Raw genomic sequence first — 19,729 nt, forward strand, 5'->3', positions numbered from 1 at the left:
CGGACGGACGGACGGACGGACGGACGGACGGACGGACGGACGGACAGACAGACAGACAGACAGACAGACAGACAGACAGACAGACAGACAGACAGACAGACAGACAGACAGACAGACAGACAGACAGACAGACAGACAGACAGACAGACAGACAGACAGACAGACAGAGACGAACGGACCAACAGACGGACGGACCGACAGAGACAGATCTCATTTGTTTCTCCAGACCCCGTCCTGATCCAGCTTGGATGATTTAAATCAGGGGTGTCAAACTAATTTAGCCACGGGGGGCGCATTCAGTCTTCAACGAAGTCCGGATGGCCGTACTCTAAATTGGTTATATTTTTCTTGCTGGCAAAATGAGCAAAAAATAGTCCTCTATCCATCGTTTTTATTTTTATTTGATCCTTGACTGTCTAGCTTTCATTTGGGTGATTATTAGTGAGCTGGACACGGTCAAGAATCTCAACGTAGGTTCGTTATCATTTCTACACAGTGTCATGACGTTGGCCTGGGGGTAGGTTTATGACAGTCATAAATACCTCTTCCCCCCTTTTTCCTCTCTCTACCCTACTGATGTTACATTTGCAAACACCTTGGTTAATAATAATAATAATAATAATATAGAGATTCTGGGAACATCAGAAGGTGGGGGGGAAATTAACTATATTCTGGTAATCCGACCAATTGAACATATGCGGTGGTACTTAATGAAAAGCGTGTCAGTTCGGTTGTCATCTGAGACATTCTCATCAATGATAAGATTACAGAAACTACAGTGTAAAGTCTACACATCAGAGTTATCGGATTCACATGGAATTGTTGTTCAATTTAAATGTTTGAATATAAAATTATTGGTGAAGAGATTAAATGTAATTTTAGCTTCCAAATGAGAGATTTGGGTTTTCATAAGGTTAGGGCTCTGTTCAATCAGTGGCCCACCCCTATGAAGGGACATGGGTTATAAAACTTTTCAAACACGCTCTCCTCTCCCGTCCTATAAAAGCCTTGACGACAATATAACCTCCTGTTCCGAGGATGTGAGGACAAAGGTCCGATGTCAGAATGGTTCAGATATTAACTACAGAACGAAGCCAACATCAGCGTGAGCTTTGGTTGCGAATGGTATGAACTTTGAACTCTTATTCACTACAGAAGTGATACCTCCTAGCCGTTGAGTTAGCAACAGCAGCTGCAAACGAGGGTTAGGAAGGAACAGACAAGAGTATCCCGTCTATCACACAAAGACGTTACTACAATGTATCCAATTGACCACCAGAGACATTCTTCAAAGGACAAAGGACTCGGTTTGGCAACACGGCCTTCCATCTACCACCAACCTACTGAAGCCTAGCTCAGAGTAAATATTTATTGCATTTTCCTTTTCCAAATGGACGGTAATTTAGAATGCATAAGATACTGTATTTACGATAGCACAGCTTCTTCCTTTGTTCCTCAGTCTTCCCGCACTTTCACTCAAACCAGACCCTTTTCTTTTGTGTAACAAGCTGTCATATCAGTTCCGCTCGCTAAGGACAGTTTTCCTTCATGACGTAAATTGTAATCAAGTTATGATTAATTATGTGTCTGTGTAATTCTGTATGATTAGTTTGGTATTTAGTAAATACACAATTAAACACAATTTTGTATTGCTGATTCAACTTGTTAGCCAGGGTTCGTGAAGATAACCAAGAATTTACAACTTTCAGATGAGACTAAATTAAGGTGACGATTAATATTGACTGCTATTGATGTAAAATATTACTAGGTCTTTAAGAGTTTATTCGGAAGATAACAGCTCTATAAATATTATTTTGTGGTGCCCGACTCTCTAGTTAATTACATTTACATGATTAGCTCAATCAGATAATATTAATTACGGATAAATTATTTTATAGAATAGCATGTCATATCACTTAATTAATAATAGCCAAAGACACGACAACAGTTTACATTTGGTTTTAGTCATTTTAAATAAATAAAATGTAATCAAACGGATTCGACACCTCTGATTTAGATAGTCGGTTTAACATCACCACTTGGTGTTAAGTCCTGTAGAGCCAGGAATTAGGTCACTCAGACCATCATCCATGTCCCTCTGTGCTCCTGCTCTGTGTCATCACCTCTCAGCACAGCCAGTCTTATCACCCCACCCCAGCTTCACCCGGGACTCACCTCTCCCCAATCCTCTGGCTCTCCTTCCTCTCCCTTTCTCTCCTCTCATTTTCTCTCCTACCCTTAGTCCGACACAAGGTTTTGGGCATTAGTGTTGTTTACCACTGGCACGGTGTCTCTGCACTCTGTTCCCTGGAAAAGCAGATTACGACAGCAAAAGCCGTTTCACGAGGAGATCATGGGATTTCTCAGTTAGTGAAAAAGTGGATGGAGTGGGGGGAAGATTTAGGGAGGGGGGTGAGAGCCTAAAGGCTCCCACGTGCTACCCAGCCGAAACATTTTGTGATGTTTTTGTTCGTTTTGTACTTCTGTAAATGTGTTTTTCTGCTGCTCGGGCACACATACATTTTTCTAGAGGCACGTCAGTAGCTGAAGTCTATTCCCCTCAGTGATTGGTCAACAGTCGGGATTCTTCGATGAAGTCTTTGTTGTCATTCAACAAGAGACAACTATTTTTCATGCACATTTTTTAAAATTGAGTTAGATGTAAAATTACTTGAATAAGATCTCCTCTGAAAAAACTGCAAAATTAATGACAGATTTCTTGAGTTATCTTAGATTAATTCAGACTATTCTGAGGAATACAGTGTCTCAAAATGGACAAACAATATTGCCGCTTTTTTTCCCCTTTCAAAGCTGTCTTTTAAGGGACTCGTTCGGGTTTGGCACCTTAAGGGTTAAATACCCCCCCGCTTCCTTTTCCTCTCTCTGTCCTGAGGGTCATATTCCCTCCTGCCTAGATCTCTGGAGCAGTTATTTGTCATCTTCCCCTGCCTCCTCTACTCTCCTCTCTCTGTCTCTTGCTCTCTTTCTCTGTCTCTCTCTCCACACAAGACCCCTTTCTCCCTCTCTCTTATCTGCTGACTTTAACTGACCAGATACCATCTGACGATGCCTGGTAACGACCTCTATCCCATTATCTCCCCCTGCGTCTCCATAGCAACCCTCACATGGTGCTGAACATTGACCTGGCACCCACCATCCTGGACATCGCTGGCATGGACGTCCCTCCTGACATGGACGGCAAGTCCATCCTCAAGCTGCTGGACATAGAGAGACCAGTCAACAGGTGGGATATGGAGCCAAAAGGGAAACATCCTGCCCAGGGATATTTTATGGCACGCTCATATAATATGTGTATTCTGTATGTTGGCAGGCCATAGATCACTGATAGAAGTAGCTATATATCCTCTGGGTGATTTATATTATTATGAGTCGTACATTGGCACAGGCCACTGACAGGTCTGAGTTCCCTCAGGGTTCCTGCTATACTCTGGTAAAATCACTGCAAAAGAGCCAAATCTAACACCTGAGTTTTCCTCAAAACTGTGGACCTGGCCCGGCATGCCAGGTTACCATGGCATCCGTTGAGATTACATTCACATCCCAGCGACACCTTTTCCTCCTGCCCAGCTTGGATATTGCTTTCGTTAATGAAAATATGAAATAATCCTTCTCCATTCTTCCAAGATGTGTCAACGGGGACCTGTGGTAATAACTACAGGAGCTTCCCTGCCAACGCCATCGAGTGAAGGAAGGTCTTTCACCAGCGGATGAGTGTGTGTGTGTGTGTGTGTGTGTGTGTGTGTGTGTGTGTGTGTGTGTGTGTGTGTGTGTGTGTGTGTGTGTGTGTGTGTGTGTGTGTGTGTGTGTGTGTGTGTGTGTGTGTGTGTGTGTGTGTGTGTGTGTGTGTGTGTGGGGTGTGTGTGTGTGTGTGTCTGTGTGTTGAGGGATTCTCTATTCCCTCTTCCAGCTTTGCAGCTGCAATCAGGGAGAGATGGACTCGCCAGCCTGTGAAATTGTCTGGCAGACAGAGGAGGCTGGGAGACTAGCTGGCTGGTCTGATGTGGGGATGGGTTTTTGGAAGAGAGGAGGACAAGAGACTGGGTGGGATGGAGGAGAGCAGACCTGTGCTGGGTGTCTGCCTGGTCACTACTGCTGGCTGTGATGCCAATACCCCTCACAGAGATGAGAAAGAGATGGAGACCGAGAGAAAAGGCAATGAAAGAAGAGAGATGGAGAAAGAAAGGGCAAGGGAGGGAGAAGGAAAGGGCGAGGGAGGGAGAGGGAGGGAGAAGGAGAGATGGAGAAGGAAAGGGCGAGGGAGGGAGAAGGAAAGGGCGAGGGAGGGAGAGGGAGGGAGAAGGAGAGATGGAGAAGGAAAGGGCGAGGGAGGGAGAAGGAAAGGGCGAGGGAGGGAGAGGGAGGGAGAAGGAGAGATGAGAAGGAAAGGGCGAGGGAGGGAGAAGGAAAGGGGGAGGGAGGGAGAAGGAAAGGGGGAGGGAGGGAGAGGGAGGGAGGGAGAAGGAAAGGGCGAGGGAGGGAGAAGGAAAGAGCGAGGGAGGGAGAGGGAGGGAGAAGGAAAGGGAGAGGGAGGGAGAGGGAAGGAGAAGTAAAGGGCGAGGGAGGGAGTGGGAGGGAGGGAGAAGGAAAGGGTGATGGAGGGAGAGGGAGGGAGGGAGAAGGAAAGGGTGAGGGAGGGAGAGGGAGGGAGAAGGAAAGGACGAGGGAGGGAGAGGGAGGGAGAAGGAAAGGGCGAGGGAGGGAGAGGGAGGGAGAAGGAAAGGGCGAGGGAGGGAGAGGGAAGGAGAAGTAAAGGGCGAGGGAGGGAGTGGGAGGGAGGGAGAAGGAAAGGGTGATGGAGAGAGAGGGAGGGAGGGAGAAGGAAAGGGTGAGGGAGGGAGAGGGAGGGAGAAGGAAAGGACGAGGGAGGGAGAGGGAGGGAGAAGGAAAGGGCGAGGGAGGGAGAGGGAGGGAGAAGGAAAGGGCGAGGGAGGGAGAGGGAGGGAGAAGGAAAGGGCGAGGGAGGGAGAGGGAAGGAGAAGAAAAGGGCGAGGGAGGGAGAGGGAGGGAGGGAGAAGGAAAGGGTGAGGGAGGGAGAGGGAGGGAGGGAGAAGGAAAGGGTGAGGGAGGGAGAGGGAGGGAGAAGGAAAGGACGAGGGAGGGAGAGGGAGGGAGAAGGAAAGGGCGAGGGAGGGAGAGGGAGGGAGAAGGAAAGGGCGAGGGAGGGAGAGGGAGGGAGAAGGAAAGGGCGAGGGAGGGAGCAGTGCGGGGGTCGATGGATCGATAACTCATATCTGAACACCCGGCCAGGAGAAGGTCAGAGCACCCAGACAAGAGACCAATTTATTCCACACACTTTCTTCCACATTCGATCACTCTTTCCCCCATCCTTTTCCTAAAGAACACCTGAAGTGTGGTGTCAATAGATTTCCATTTGAGATCATTTGACCCAGGGCTGGTTTTGATCTCCCTTCCAACCTGTTGCCTTTAGTAATCACTGGAGGCTTCTGCTCTACAGACTGAAGAAATTCTGATTTCCTCAAGCGTTACATTGCGTTCTGAATGTAGAACCTGGTCAATGAAGGAGATGGCCGATCAATTTGTCCTTTTCTCTCATGATTCTCAGGTTCCAGGTGAACAAGAAGGGGAAGGTGTGGCGAGACTCATTCCTGGTGGAGAGAGGGTGAGTCACGAGTAATAATGTCACTGTTTTAAATAACCATACTGCAGTTTATTTTTAATGTCTCTGTGTACCAATTAAGTAATCTGGTTACATCCATCTGAGTGTGTAATAGGGGATGGAGTAGGAAAGTCTCAATGCCTCATTATTTCATGAGTTTCTTGCCTTTAATATTACCCTACTGATACTTGATATCAAACCAAATCAAGCAAAGCTGTGGTTTACAGAATATTGTCATGACTAATTAGCATCTTGGACCATCCAGTAACAACCTACTGAATATACAGCTAAAAAATATAAATTCAACATGCAACAATTTCAAAGATTTAACTGAGTTCCAATTCATATAAGGAAATCAGTCAATTGAAATAAATGCATTAGGCCCTAATCTATGGATTTCACTGGGAATACAGATATGCATCTGTTGGTCACAGATACCTTAAAAAAAAGGTAGGTGCTTAGGTCAGAAAACCAGTCAGTGTCTGGTGTGACCACCATTTGCCTCATGCAGTTGATCAGGCTGTGGAATGTTGTCCCACTCCTCTTCAATGGCTGTGCAAAGTTGCTGGATATACTGTATGCAGGCCATGGAATAACTGTAACATGTTCAGTTTCCAGGAATCGTGTACAGATCCTTGCGACATGGGTCTGTGCTTTCTCATGCTGAAACATGAGGTGATGGTGGCGGATGAATGGCACGACAATGGGCCTTGGGATCTTGTCATGGTATCTCTGTGCATTCAAATTGCCATCGATAAAATGTCATTGTGTTTCGTTGTCAGTACCTTATGCCATAAACCCACCGCCACCATAGGGCACGTTGACATCAGCAATCTGCTCGCCCACAGAACGCCATACACGCTGAAACCGGGATTCATCCGTGAAGAGCCCACTATTCCAGCGTGCCTGAAGCCATCGTAGGAGAGCACTGAAGTTGGTTACGACGCTGAACTGCGGTCAGGTCAAGACCCTGGTGAGGACAGCGAGCATGTAGATGAGCTTCCCTGAGATGGTTTCTGATAGTTTGTGCAGACATTCTTCGGTTGTCCAAACCCACCGTTTCATCAGCTGTCCGGGTGGCTGGTCGCAGACGATCCCGCAGGTGAAGAAGCTGGATGTGGAGGTCCTGGCTGGCGTGGTTACACTTGGTCTGAGGTGAAGAAGCTGGATGTGGAGGTCCTGGCTGGCGTGGTTACACTTGGTCTGAGGTGAAGAAGCTGGATGTGGAGGTTCTGGTTGGCGTGGTTACACTTGGTCTGAGGTGAAGAAGCTGGATGTGGAGGTCCTGGCTGGCGTGGTTACACTTGGTCTGAGGTGAAGAAGCTGGATGTGGAGGTCCTGGCTGGTGTGGTTACACTTGGTCTGAGGTGAAGAAGCTGGATGTGGAGGTTCTGGTTGGCGTGGTTACACTTGGTCTGAGGTGAAGAAGCTGGATGTGGAGGTCCTGGCTGGTGTGGTTACACTTGGTCTGAGGTGAAGAAGCTGGATGTGGAAGTCCTGGTTGTCGTGGTTACACTCGGTCTGCGGTTGTGAGGCCGGTTGGACGTACAGCGCATTCAGAAAGTATTCAGAACATTTGACTTTGTCCACATTTAGTTACATTACAGCCTTATTCTGAAATGGATTCAATTGTTTTTCCCTCATGGGCTTCTTCACTTTTGGCTACTTTCTGCGTTGAAACTGCCTGATGCACAAGCGACAATAAGACAGACTGTTACCCAGCCCATTCAAGCAGAGGAAAATAAGCCCTCAACCCTCTCCCATCCTCAGTCAGAAGCAGTGCAGAGACAGTCAAGCATACGTACAGTGTAACCCCCAGGTTAGAAAAGTGCCCAGTCCCCCAAACCAGCTGTCATGCAAAGATGCAGAGGAAAGCAAGAGAAACTGCACACAACACCAAAAAACACCCTCGCCCCACACGTACAGTGCATTTGGAAAGTATTCAGACCCCTTGACTTTTCCCACTTTTTTTTACATTTCAGCCATTCTAACATTGATTAAATATATATTTTTTCCTCATCAATATACACACAATACCCCATAATGACAAAGCAAAAACAGGTTTTTGGAAATGTTTGCAAATGTATAAAATAAAATAAAATTAAAATATCACATTTACATAAGTATTCAGACCCTTTACTCAGTACTTTGTTGAAGCATCTTTGGCAGCGATTACAGCCTCGAGTCTTCTTGGGTATGATGCTACAAGTTTGGCACACCCATATTTGGGGAGTTTCTCCCATTCTTCTGTGCAGATCCTCGCAAGCTATGTCAGGTTAGATGGGGAGCGTCGCTGCACGGCTATTTAAAGGTCTCTCCAAAGATGTTAGATCGGGTTCAAGTCCGGGCTCTGGCTGGGTCACTCAAGGACATTCAGAGACTTGTCCCAAAGCCTCTCCTGCATTGTCTTAGCTGTGTGTTTAGGGTCATTCTCCAGTTGGAAGGAGAACCTTCACCCCAGTCTGAGGTCCTAAGTGCTCTGGAGCAGGTTTTCATCAAGTATCTCTGTACTTTGCTCAGTTCATCTTTTCCTTGATCCTGACTAGTCTCCCAGTCCCTGCCTCTGAAAAACATCCCCACAGCATGATGCTGCCACCACCATGCTTCACCATAGGGATGATGCCAGGTTTCCTCCAAACGTGATGCTTGGCATTCAGGCCAAAGAGTTCAACCTTGGTTTAATCAGACCAGAGAATATTGTTTCTTATGGTCTGAGAGTCTTTAGGTGCCTTATGGAAAACTCTAAGAGGGCTGTCATATATTTTACTGAGGAGTGGCTTCAGTCTGGCCCCTCTACCATAAAGGGCTGATTGGTGGAGTGCTGCAGAGATGGTTGACCTTCTGGAAGGTTCTCCCATCTCCACACAGGAACTCTGGAGCTCTGTCAGAGTGACCATCAGGTTCTTGGCCACCTCCCTGACCAAGACCCTTCTCTCCCAATTGCTTGTTTGGCTGGGTGTCCTGCTCTAGGAAGAGTCTTGGTGGTTCCAAATTTCTTCCATTTAAGAATGATGGAGGCCACTGTGTTCTTGGTGACCTTCAATGCTGCATAAATGTTTTGGTACCCTTCCCCAGATCTGTGCCTCGGCATAATCCTGTCTCGGAGCTCGACGGACACTTCCTTTGACCTCATGACTTTGTGTTTGCTCTGACATGGACTGTGATGAAATTAACATTAAAATGAAATGAACAATAGAAATTAAATGAACATTAGAAATGAACATTAAATTATCTGGCAACGAAAGAATTAGATATATTCTGAACAATAAATTATCAACATTTGATCAAATCTGGCAGCCATTCCTCTCCTACTTGGACGAGTCAGCGCTGTGAATTTGTACTTATTAACGCACTCTCAATGGCAAAGGGGGGGAATGGCAAAGGAGAAATGCTCGGAAACAGGGATTTGTGCACAACATTTGAGAGAAATATGTTTTTTGTGCGTATGGAATTCCTGCTGTCTTTTATATTTCAGCTCATTAAACATGGGACCAACACTTTACATGTTGCATTTATATTTTTGTTCAGTACAGTTCCATAACTGTGTGTGTGTGTGTTATCACAGGAAGCTGCTTCACATACGTGATGCGCCTCCAGGGAAGGATGTGGCCCAGGAGGAGAACTTCCTGCCTAAGTACCAGCGGGTCAAGGACTTGTGTCAGAGAGCAGAGTACCAGACACCCTGCCAACAGCTGGGACAGGTAGGCAGCAGGCGCACACATATTATATAGTCACACTTGAATTAACAGTCAAATTCCCAGTAACACACACACTCAGACTCACAGATGCACAAGCATAACCCTCTAGACGGAAGACACTTAAGACATATGAAGACGCTTGACAGTTGACACGGTGCCTTCGGAAAGTATTCAGACCCCTTGACTTTTTCCATATTTTGTTACGTTACAGCCTTATTCTAAAATGTATTAAATATATAAAAAATCCTCATCAATCTACACTCAATACCGCATAATGACAAAGTGAAAACTGTTTTTTAGAAATGTTTGCAAATGTATTAAAGATTAAAAACAGAAACACCTTATTTACGTGAGTATTCAGACCCATTGCTATGAGACTCGAAATTGAGCTCAGGTGTGTCCTGCATTGATCATCCTTGAGATGTTTCTACAACTTGAATGGAGTCCACCTGTGGTAAATTCAATTGATTGGACATGATTTGAAAAGGCACACACATGTCTATATAAGGTCCCACAGTTGACAGTGCATGTCAGAGCAATAACCAAGCCACGAGGTTGAAGGAATTGTCCTCAGAGCTCCGAGACAGGATTGTGTCGAGGCACAGATCTGGGGAAGGGTTACAAAAACATTTCTGCAGCATTGAAGGTCCCCAAGAACACAGTTGCCTCCATCATTCTTAAATGGAAGAAGTTTGGAGCCATCAAGACTCTTCTGAGAGCTGGCCCCCTGGCCAAACTGAGCAATCGTGGGAAAAGGACCTTGGTTAGGGAGGTGACCAAGAACCCGATGGTCACTCTGAAGAAGCTCCAGAGTTCCCCTGTGGAGATAGGAGAACCTTCCAGAAGGACAACCATCTCTGCAGCACCACCAATCAGGCCTTTATGGTAGAGTAGCCAGACAGAAGCCACTCCTCAGTAAAAGTTATATGACAGCCCACTTGGAGTTTGCCAAAAGGCACCTAAAGACTCTCAGACCATGAAAAACAAAATGTTCTGGTCTGATGAAACCAAGATAGAACTCGTTGGCCTGAATGCCAAGCTTCACGTCTGGAGGAAACCTGGCACCATCCCTACAGTAAAGCATGGTGGTGGCAGCATCATGCTGTGGGGATGTTTTTAAGAGGCAAGGACTGGAAGACTAGTCAGGATCGAGGGAAAGATGAACGGCACAAAGCACTGAGAGATCCTTGATGAAAACCTGCTCCAGAGCGCTCAGGATCTCAGACTGGGGCAAAGGTTCACCTTCCAACAGGACAACAACCTTAATTAAGCACACAGCCAAGATAACGTAGGAGTGGCTTCAGAACAAGTCTCTGAATGTCCTTGAGTGACCCAGCCACAGCCCAGACACAACCCGATTTGAACATCTCTGGAGAGAACTGAAAATAGCTGTACAACTACGCTCCCCATCCAACCTGACAGAGCTTGAGAGGATCTGCAGAGAAGAATAGGAGAAAGATTGATGAGCGAGTTACAAAATATGTTTTATCCATTTTAGAATAAAGCTGTAATGAAACAACATGTGGACAAAGTCGAGGGGTCTGAATACTTTCCGACTAAGTCACTTCCAATCATCCATCTCTTCTTGGCATTCCACCTCCATTAGTATCAGTTAATTGGTATGTCTGAGATTCTACTTAAAATGGCTCTGTATCCTCTTGATCACCTGCTGGTGTAGAGAGATAGTGAGCTGCTGGGTGTTGTTATTTTGGAGAGGAATAGGGAAGGAGTGGAGTATATATATCCTGCAGATTGGTTTCTCAGTGGGTGTAGACAGGATAGACAGGTGCTTTTGTCACTCTGTCCCCAATGACAGACAGACAGGAGGACCAACCTTTGAAACTGAAGAGCCGTGTTTCAGGTGATTAGGCTTTGAGTCAGGTCTGTTGCCATAGCTACACACACATGAACACCCCCCCCCCCCCCACACACACACACACACCTCGCTAATGACAGACAGTGGGGGGAGTGTGTGTGACAGTTCTTTAGCTGTCAGATCAAACGCACCTGCAATTTCAAGCTCTCAGATCTATCTTAACAACGTTGACCATTGAACAGTAGTTCCCGAGGGGTCTCTGTATCCAACCTATCAATCTCCCCCACTCTCACTTCTTTTTGTTCCTGTCTCTCCTGAAGTAGAAAGTCCTTTCTCACTGTCAGCGGCTCTCTTATTCTCTCTTGGATCCTGTTGGATTTCCTCTTTGACACGTCTACTCCCGTTCCCCATCTGACATCGAATATGTTAATTAGAAAGCTCTCTCTGTAAAGTAACCACTGACAGAGAAAGTGTCAGCAGACTCTGTATCATAAATAGATGGAGACGGAGCTGCAGCAGCCCTGCTTGGTCCTCTGTCTGTGTACACTACTGTGCTGTAGCTGCCTGTTCATTATGACAGAATGGGACGGTGTGGGAGCAGAGATGAGAAGGGGAAGAGACGAGGATCTTGTCACATGCCATGGTTTGTCATCATCACCTGTTAACTGCAGTTGAATCAACATCACAGATGTGGGAATGGACGTTCATTTGAGGCTACTTAGAGCCGCTTGTTTCCACCTGCAAGTCATTTCACCTCGAAAAGCACGGCGTGTGTGTGTGTGTGTAAAGACACCCTATAGGTTTCTCTCCGTGTTATCTTATGTCCCCCTCTCCTCTGTCTCCCTGCAGAAGTGGCAGTGTTTGGAGGATGCCACAGGGAAGCTGAGGCTGTATAAGTGCAAGGGCATGGCCAGCATGTCGGCAGCCCGGAAGGATGGCCCTGCCAACATCAAGTCCAAGTACTACCCCCAGCACAAGGCGGAGCGCAACACAGAGCATGATGGCTGTAACTGTGACCAGCACCCCAGCTTCAGACTCAGCGCCTTGAAGAAGAAGAAGTTGCTCTCCAAGAAGAGTAAGTGGAGTGGAAAGAATGTGTTTCTCTCGCACTCATAAACAAACACTCTTGTCACACACACAAAATTCTGCTTTACAAAATGTTCCTTACTCACTCAACCTTGCATGAACGCAGTCTCACTTCTTGTCACGGATGTGGAATTTGGGCGTCACCTTGTGGAGACAATAATACCTTCACCCACAGTCATTATTTAAAGGTTGAGTAACTTTGTGGGCGACCTGGACAAATTCACATAAAAAATGTAATCTGTCATTCTACTTGAAAGCAAGTCTGATAAGTGGTAGGTCTTGTTCTATGTTCCCTATTTCTATGATTTCTGTGGTTAAGTTGAGCTTTTGCATCTTTTTACTTTCTGTTTTGCACACCAGCTTCAAACAGCAAAAAATACAATGCGTATTTAGTTATTAATACATTGTGTATATAGTTCAATTGTCAAGCCCTGACCTTAGAGAGCCTTTTTATTTCTCTATTTGGTTAGGTCAGGGTGTGATTAGGGTGGGCATTCTATGTTTTCTATTTCTTTGTTTTTGGCCGAGTGTGGTTCCCAATCAGAGGCAGCTCTCTATCGTTGTCTTTGATTGGGAATCATACTTAGGCAGCCTTTTTCCAACCTGTGTTTTGTGGGGAGTTATTTTCTGTTTAGTATCTGTTTACCTGACAGAACTGTTCGCTTTCGTCTTGTTACTTTGTTCGAGTGTTTCTTTGATCAATAAAATCATGAACACTTTCCACACTGCGCTTTGGTCCTCTCATTCCGACAAGAGCCGTTACAGAACTACCCACCAAAGAAGGACCAAGCAGCGTGGTCAAAAGGAGGAGTGGACATGGTAGGAGATCTTAGACGGGAAAGGACCCTGTGCGCAGGCTGGAGAGTATCGCTGTCCGAAGGAGGAGATGGAGTCAGCTAAAGCGGAACTGCGACATTACCAGGAGTTGGCTCAACGAAGTAAGCACGAGAGGCAGCCCCAAAAACTTTTTTGGGGGAGAGGCACACGAGGTGATTGGCGGAGTCAGGGTTCAGACCTGAGCCAACTCCTCATGTTTACCGTGGGGAGTGAGTGACTGGTCAAGCACTGTGTTATCCAGTTCTGAGCAACATGCCTTCGGTGAGCAGCCACAGCCCAGTGCGCTCTCTGCAAGCTCCCCGCAGTTGCCGTGCTAGAGTGGGCATTCAGCCAGGAGGGATTGTGCCGGCTCAGCGTTCCTGGCCTCCGGTGCGTCTCTTCGGCCCAGGCTATCCTGCGCCAGCTATACGCACGGTATCCCCAGTTCACCAGCACAACCCAGTGCGGCCTGTTCCAGCTCCCTGCACTTGCGGGGCTACGGGGGGTATTCAGCCAGGAGGAGTTGTGCCAGCTCTGCGCTCCAGACCTCCGGTGTGCCTCCACGGTCCAGTGTGTCCTGCAGTGGCTTTATGCATTATACCTCCAGTGTGCTGTCATAGCCCAGTGTGACCGTTGCAAGCTCTCCACACTCACCGAGCTAGATTGGGTATCCAGCAAGGACGTGTTGTGGCAGCTCCACTCACTAGGCTACCAGTACATCTCCTCAGTCCGGTGAGACCTGTTCCAGCTCCATGTATGAAGCCTCCCGTGATGATCCATGGCCCGAAGCCTCCAGTGATGATCCATGGCCCGAAGCCTCCCGTGATGATCCATGGCCCGAAGCCTCCAGTGATGGTCCGGAGCCTGCAGCCTCCCGTGATGATCCATGGCCCGACGCCTCCAGTGATGATCCATGGCCCGAAGCCTCCCGTGATGATCCATGGCCCGAAGCCTCCCGTGATGATCCATGGCCCGAAGCCTCCAGTGATGATCCATGGCCCGAAGCCTCCAGTGATGATCCATGGCCCGAAGCCTCCCGTGATGATCCATGGCCCGAAGCCTCCCGTGATGATCCATGGCCCGAAGCCTCCCGTGATGATCCATGGCCCGAAGCCTCCCGTGATGATCCATGGCCCGAAGCCTCCAGTGATGATCCATGGCCTGAAGCCTCCAGTGATGATCCATGGCCCGAAGCCTCCCGTGATGATCCATGGCCTGAAGCCGCCAGTGATGGTCCGGAGCCTGCAGCCTCCAGTGATGATCCATGGCCCGAAGCCTCCCGTGATGATCCATGGCCCGAAGCCTCCCGTGATGATCCATGGCCCGAAGCCAGTGATGGTCCGGAGCCTGCAGCGACGGTCCCCAGTCCTGAGCCTCCGGCGATGATCGGTGGTCCCCAGTCCAGAGCCTCTAGCAATGGTCCCCAGTCCGGAGCCTCCAGCGATGGTCCGGAGCCTGCAGCCTCCAGTGATGATCAATGGCCCGAAGCCTCCCGTGATGATCCATGGCCCGAAGCCTCCCGTGATGATCCATGGCCCGAAGCCTCCAGTGATGGTCCGGAGCCTGCAGCAACGGTCCCCAGTCCGGAGCCTCCGGCGATGATCGGTGGTCTGGTTCCTCCGGCGATGATCTGTGGCCCGGTTCCTCCAGGGAAGGTCCATGCACCAGGGCCGCCACCTAAGCGTAGGGATCTGCGGGCGGAGGTGGGTCTACGACCCGCACTGGATCCGCCGCTATGAATCGATGCCCACCCGGACCCTCCCCTTTAGTGTCAGGTTTTGCAGCCTGAGTCCGCACCTTGGGGGGGGGGGGTACTACTGTCACGCCCTGACCTTAGAGAGCCTGTTTATTTCTCTATTTGGTTAGGTCAGGGTGTGATTAGGGTGGGCATTCTATGTTTTCTATTTCTTTGTCTTTGGCCGAGTGTGGTTCCCAATCAGAGGCAGCTGTCTATCGGTGTCTCTGATTGGGAATCATACTTAGGCAGCCTTTTTCCCACCTGTGTTTTGTGGGTGGTTATTTTCTGTTTAGTATCTGTTTACCTGACAGAACTGTTCGCTTTCGTTTTGTTACTTTGCTCGAGTGTTTCTTTGATCAATAAAATCATGAACACTTTCCATGCTGCACTTTGGTCCACTCATTCCGACAAGAGCCGTTATATCAATGATGCTCTACACCCCTCAAATAAAAATCTGGACCTCAAAGCCAGTTCCACTGCTGTTTCATTTCCCCCCTCTAATCAGAAACTGATTTTGACCTGGGACACCAGGTGTGTACAATTAATTATAAAGTAGAACAGAAAGCCAGCAGGCTCTGGACCTTGTAGGGTAAGATTTGAATACCTCTACTCTACATTATACAAGGCTTGTTTGGTCACATAAACTGAAATTAGGTGAACATGATCGAATTTTGTCAACCAGTAAATGGCGGAGTGATTTCTACATATTTCACCTTTAATGAGTATCATAGGGCCTGATAGGGTTTATATACTGACTGTAGCAATCCCTCCACTATCTCACCCTGCCCTCCTCCTGACAGAGATGAAAGCCATCAAGAGCTACGCCCGTAACCGTTACACCCGCTCTGTGGAGATGGAGATAGGAGGGGACCTGTATGCTGTAGACTTGGAGGATGGATACCAGCCTGTACCGGCCCCCAGGAACCTCAGCCAGGCTGGGGCCAGGACCCCACGCGACGACACTGAGGACGATTTCAGTGGCATGGGGGTTACTGTCACCGTCACCCCCAGGACTAGCAGCAACAGTCTAGCTATTGTATCTTCTGGAATCAAAGTCACACACAGGTCAGGGAGTGTGTGGATGTTCAATGTGGATGGGTGGGTTTGTTTGTAGTGTGTTAGTACTGCATGTTGAGTGTATTGTTGTGTTAGTTATTGATTAGGCTAAATGCTCAGTGTGTATCCTGTCCTCAGGTGCTCTATTCTGGCCAATGACACAGTGAAGTGTGATACAGGGATCTATAAGTCCCTGCAGGCCTGGAAGGACCACAAACTCCACATCGATCACGAGGTGAGTCTTCTCAGCCACTCACATAACTGATGTTTTATTCCTCAATGCAGTTGATTATCTTCAGTGGTCACAGTGATCGTGTCATGACAATCAATAACGGACAATGAAATCGATGACAATTATGGACAGCATCAAGTCAGTCAGTCATGGAAGGAGCAGGTGTTCCTAATGTTATGTACACTCAGTGCATATGCCATTTAGCAGACACTTTATTCCAAACGATGTACAGTTATGCCTGCATACATTTTACATACCTGTGGCCCCGGTAATCCAACTTCTGGCATTGCAAGCTCCATGCTCTACCAACGGAGCTACAGAAGCCCTCATTGTTGTGATATTCCTCTATCTAATGCCCTGCATCTCTGTTAGATTGAGACCCTGCAAACAAAGATCAAGAACCTAAGAGAGGTTAGGGGTCACCTGAAGAAAGCCCGCCCAGAGGAGTGTGACTGCAACCACTACATGTAAGGACCAAACAACCTCTTAGGAATCCATCGTTTTATTACCAATATCCTTCCACATCCTAAATGGCAGCATTAGATGCGCTTACAGTGAAGATAATGGCTGTCTGCCAGACTTGAAGAGGTTTACTCCATGCTCATAAAGACTGATTATGTAAATATCTGTCTGTGTTTCAGCTACAAGTCTAAGTATAAGAGTAAGCTCAGGCACAAAGGAGGCAGCATTCACCCATTCAGGTAAGGGGGTGGGTTTGTGTATAAGAAAGGGACATATACTGTTTGTGTGCTTCTGCCTGTGTAGTGATTGCATATCTACAGTGTGTATTTCTATGTGTGTGTGACGTCATCAGGAAGGGTCAGGATAAGAAGGCGTGGTTACTGAAAGAGCAGAAGAGGAGGAAGAAGATGCGGAAGCTGCTGAAACGTCTGAGGAACAACGACACCTGTAGCATGCCTGGTCTCACCTGCTTCACCCACGACAACCAGCACTGGCAGACCGCCCCCTTCTGGACAAGTAAGAGACTACACACACACAAACACACATACTCACACTAGCATTACTGACTATTCTCTGTCTGCAGTGGGTCCGTTCTGTGCCTGCACCAGTGCCAACAACAACACCTACTGGTGTCTGAGGACCATCAACGAGACACACAACTTCCTCTTCTGCGAGTTTGCTACTGGCTTCCTGGAGTACTTTGACCTCAACACGGATCCCTACCAGGTCAGTCCTCAATCCTCGCCGCAAGCACTCCTCTGTAAAGATGCCTTCTAACATTCACTATTGGGGGCAAGTGGTTGAATCAACGTTGTTTCCACGTCATTTCAATAAAATGACGTCGAACCAATGTGGAATAGACATTGAAATGACGTCTGCGCCCAGCGGGTAGCCTGCTGCCCTGTTTCAAGATAGCAAAGTGAAAATCAGCTGTTATATAAGAGACGTTAGACCAGTACGGCCAGTATGAATACCAGTACTATTCATCTCTCTCACCCACCTGTACACTCTCTCTCTTTCTCTCTCTCTCTCTCTCTCTCTCTCTTTCTCTCTCTCTCTCTCTCTCTCTCTCTCTCTCTCTCTCTCTCTCTCTCTCTCTCTCTCTCTCTCTCTCTCTCTCTCTCTCTCTCTCTCTCTCCGTGTAGCTGATGAATGCTGTGAACACGCTGGACCGAACCGTCTTAAACCAGCTCCACGTTCAACTCATGGAGCTCCGCAGCTGCAAGGGCCACAAGCAGTGCAACCCCCGTACCCGCAACCTGGAGCTGGGTGAGTTCCTCACACACACACACACACACACACACACACACACACACACACACACACACACACACACACACACACACACACACACACACACACACACACACACACACACACACACACACACACACACACTATGCCAGGTTGTTGTGGGTTGTGACTACAGTCAAATGATCTCTGTTTGGCATCCTCATCCTCATCATCCTCACCACCAGACCCAAGTCATGCCTGGATTTCTGTTCTTGCATTACTTCTCATGTATCAGATCTTGAACTGCATTTTAAACAGTTACAACCGCTCCCTTCGGAATGTGTTTTGTTCCTGAAAACGTTTTTTTACTTGTATTTATTTGAATTTCAGATAACATTTTGGCTTTAAAAGGACTGCTCTTTCTAAAGCGTTTGAAAGCCTCTCTTAACGAGGTCTCTGTGCCTTCATTGATAGGAATCTGTTCCTATATTCTCTAACCACTGCTATTGTCTCTTCTTCAGGAGGCAGAGAACGAAGCAGCTTTGATGAATACAGGTATCTTTACTCATTGACTTGAACACCAATCAGCACTTAACGATTTATTAGATATTAGTACTATATATATAAGATTTATATAAATATTCCTAAAAGAGAGCACACATACTTGGTCTAGAATACATTGACAAAATACACAACACTTAGAGAATACATACAGTGCAGTTGGAAAATATTCAGACCCTTCCCTTTTCTAACTTTTTGTGACGTCACAGCCTTATCCTAAAATGGATTAAATAAATAAAACATCTACACACAATACCCCATAATGACAAAGCGAAAACAGGCTTTTACAATTTGTTTGCAAATTTATTCAAAATAAAAAACAGAAATATCTTATTTACATAAGTATTCAGACCCTTTGGGAGAAGGGCCTTGGTCAGGGAGATGACCAAGAACCTGATGGTCACTCTGACAGAGCTCTAGAGTTCCACTGTGGATATGGGAGAACCTTCCAGAGGGGCAACCATCTCTGCAGCACTCTACCCATCAGGCCTTTATGGTGGCCAGACTGAAGCCACTCTTCAGTAAAGGGCACATGACAGCCCGCTTGGACTTTGCAAAAGGCACCTAAATGACTCTGACCATGAGAAACAAGATTCTCTGGTCTGATGAAACCCTGATGGAACTCTTGGGCCTGAATGCCAAGCGTCACGTTTGGAGGAAACCTGGCACCATTCCTACGGTGAAGCAATGGTGGTGACAGCATCATGCTGTGGGGATGTTTTTCTGCAGCAGGGACTGGGAGACTAGTCAGGATCAAGGGAAAGATGAACGGAACAAAGTACAGAGAGATCCTTGATGAAAGCACTCAGTACCTCAGACTGGGGCGAAGGTTCCCATTCCAACAGGACAACGACCCTAAGCACACAGCCACGACAACGCAGGAGTGGCTTCGCGACAAGGATCTCTGAATGTCCTTGTGTGGCCCAGTCAGAGCCCGGACTAGAACCCGATTTAACATTTCTGGAGAGACCTGAAAATAGCTGTGCAGTGACGCTCCCCATCCAACCAGACAGAGCTTGAGAGGATCTGCATAGCACAATGGGAGAAACTCTCCAAATACAGGTGTGCCAAGATTTTCACTTCATACCTAAGAAGATTTGAGGCTGTAATCGCTACCAAAGGTGCTTCAACAAAGTACTGAGTAAAGGGTCTGAATACTTATGTAAATGTGATATTTCCTTTTTTCTTTTGTAGCAGAAAATTCTAAAAACCTGTTTTGTCATTGTTGAGTATTGTGTGTAGATTGAGGGGGGGGGGAAAAACCATTTAATACATTTTAGAATAAGGCTGTAATGTGGAAAAAGTCAAGGGGTCTGAATATGCACTGTACGTGTGGGGCGAGGGTGTTTTTTGGTGTTGTGTGCAGTTTCTCTTGCTTTCCTCTGCATCTTTG

The 19,729-nt window shown here is 47.3% G+C and overlaps 1 protein-coding gene across 6 annotated transcripts in view; it reads left to right on the forward strand.

Annotated features, from left to right (window-relative positions):
- sulf2b (sulfatase 2b) overlaps window positions 1–19,729 on the forward strand; it is a 189,951-nt gene that overhangs the window by 166,847 nt on the left and 3,375 nt on the right. For 4 of the 6 annotated variants that reach the window (XM_046343783.1, XM_046343784.1, XM_046343782.1 and 1 more), the window contains 12 exons: window positions 3,116–3,244; window positions 5,585–5,641; window positions 9,204–9,339; window positions 12,002–12,227; window positions 15,593–15,890; window positions 15,987–16,083; window positions 16,453–16,547; window positions 16,722–16,781; window positions 16,895–17,058; window positions 17,126–17,268; window positions 17,688–17,811; window positions 18,297–18,330. In XM_046343783.1, the coding sequence (XP_046199739.1) occupies window positions 3,116–3,244; window positions 5,585–5,641; window positions 9,204–9,339; window positions 12,002–12,227; window positions 15,593–15,890; window positions 15,987–16,083; window positions 16,453–16,547; window positions 16,722–16,781; window positions 16,895–17,058; window positions 17,126–17,268; window positions 17,688–17,811; window positions 18,297–18,330 (1,563 nt within the window). The remainder of the gene's footprint in view (window positions 1–3,115; window positions 3,245–5,584; window positions 5,642–9,203; window positions 9,340–12,001; window positions 12,228–15,592; window positions 15,891–15,986; window positions 16,084–16,452; window positions 16,548–16,721; window positions 16,782–16,894; window positions 17,059–17,125; window positions 17,269–17,687; window positions 17,812–18,296; window positions 18,331–19,729) is intronic. The other 2 variants (XM_046343785.1, XM_046343787.1) reach the window with 1 other exon arrangement.

The sequence above is a fragment of the Oncorhynchus gorbuscha genome, linkage group LG03 (assembly GCF_021184085.1).
Source record: "Oncorhynchus gorbuscha isolate QuinsamMale2020 ecotype Even-year linkage group LG03, OgorEven_v1.0, whole genome shotgun sequence".
NCBI lineage: Eukaryota > Metazoa > Chordata > Actinopteri > Salmoniformes > Salmonidae > Oncorhynchus > Oncorhynchus gorbuscha.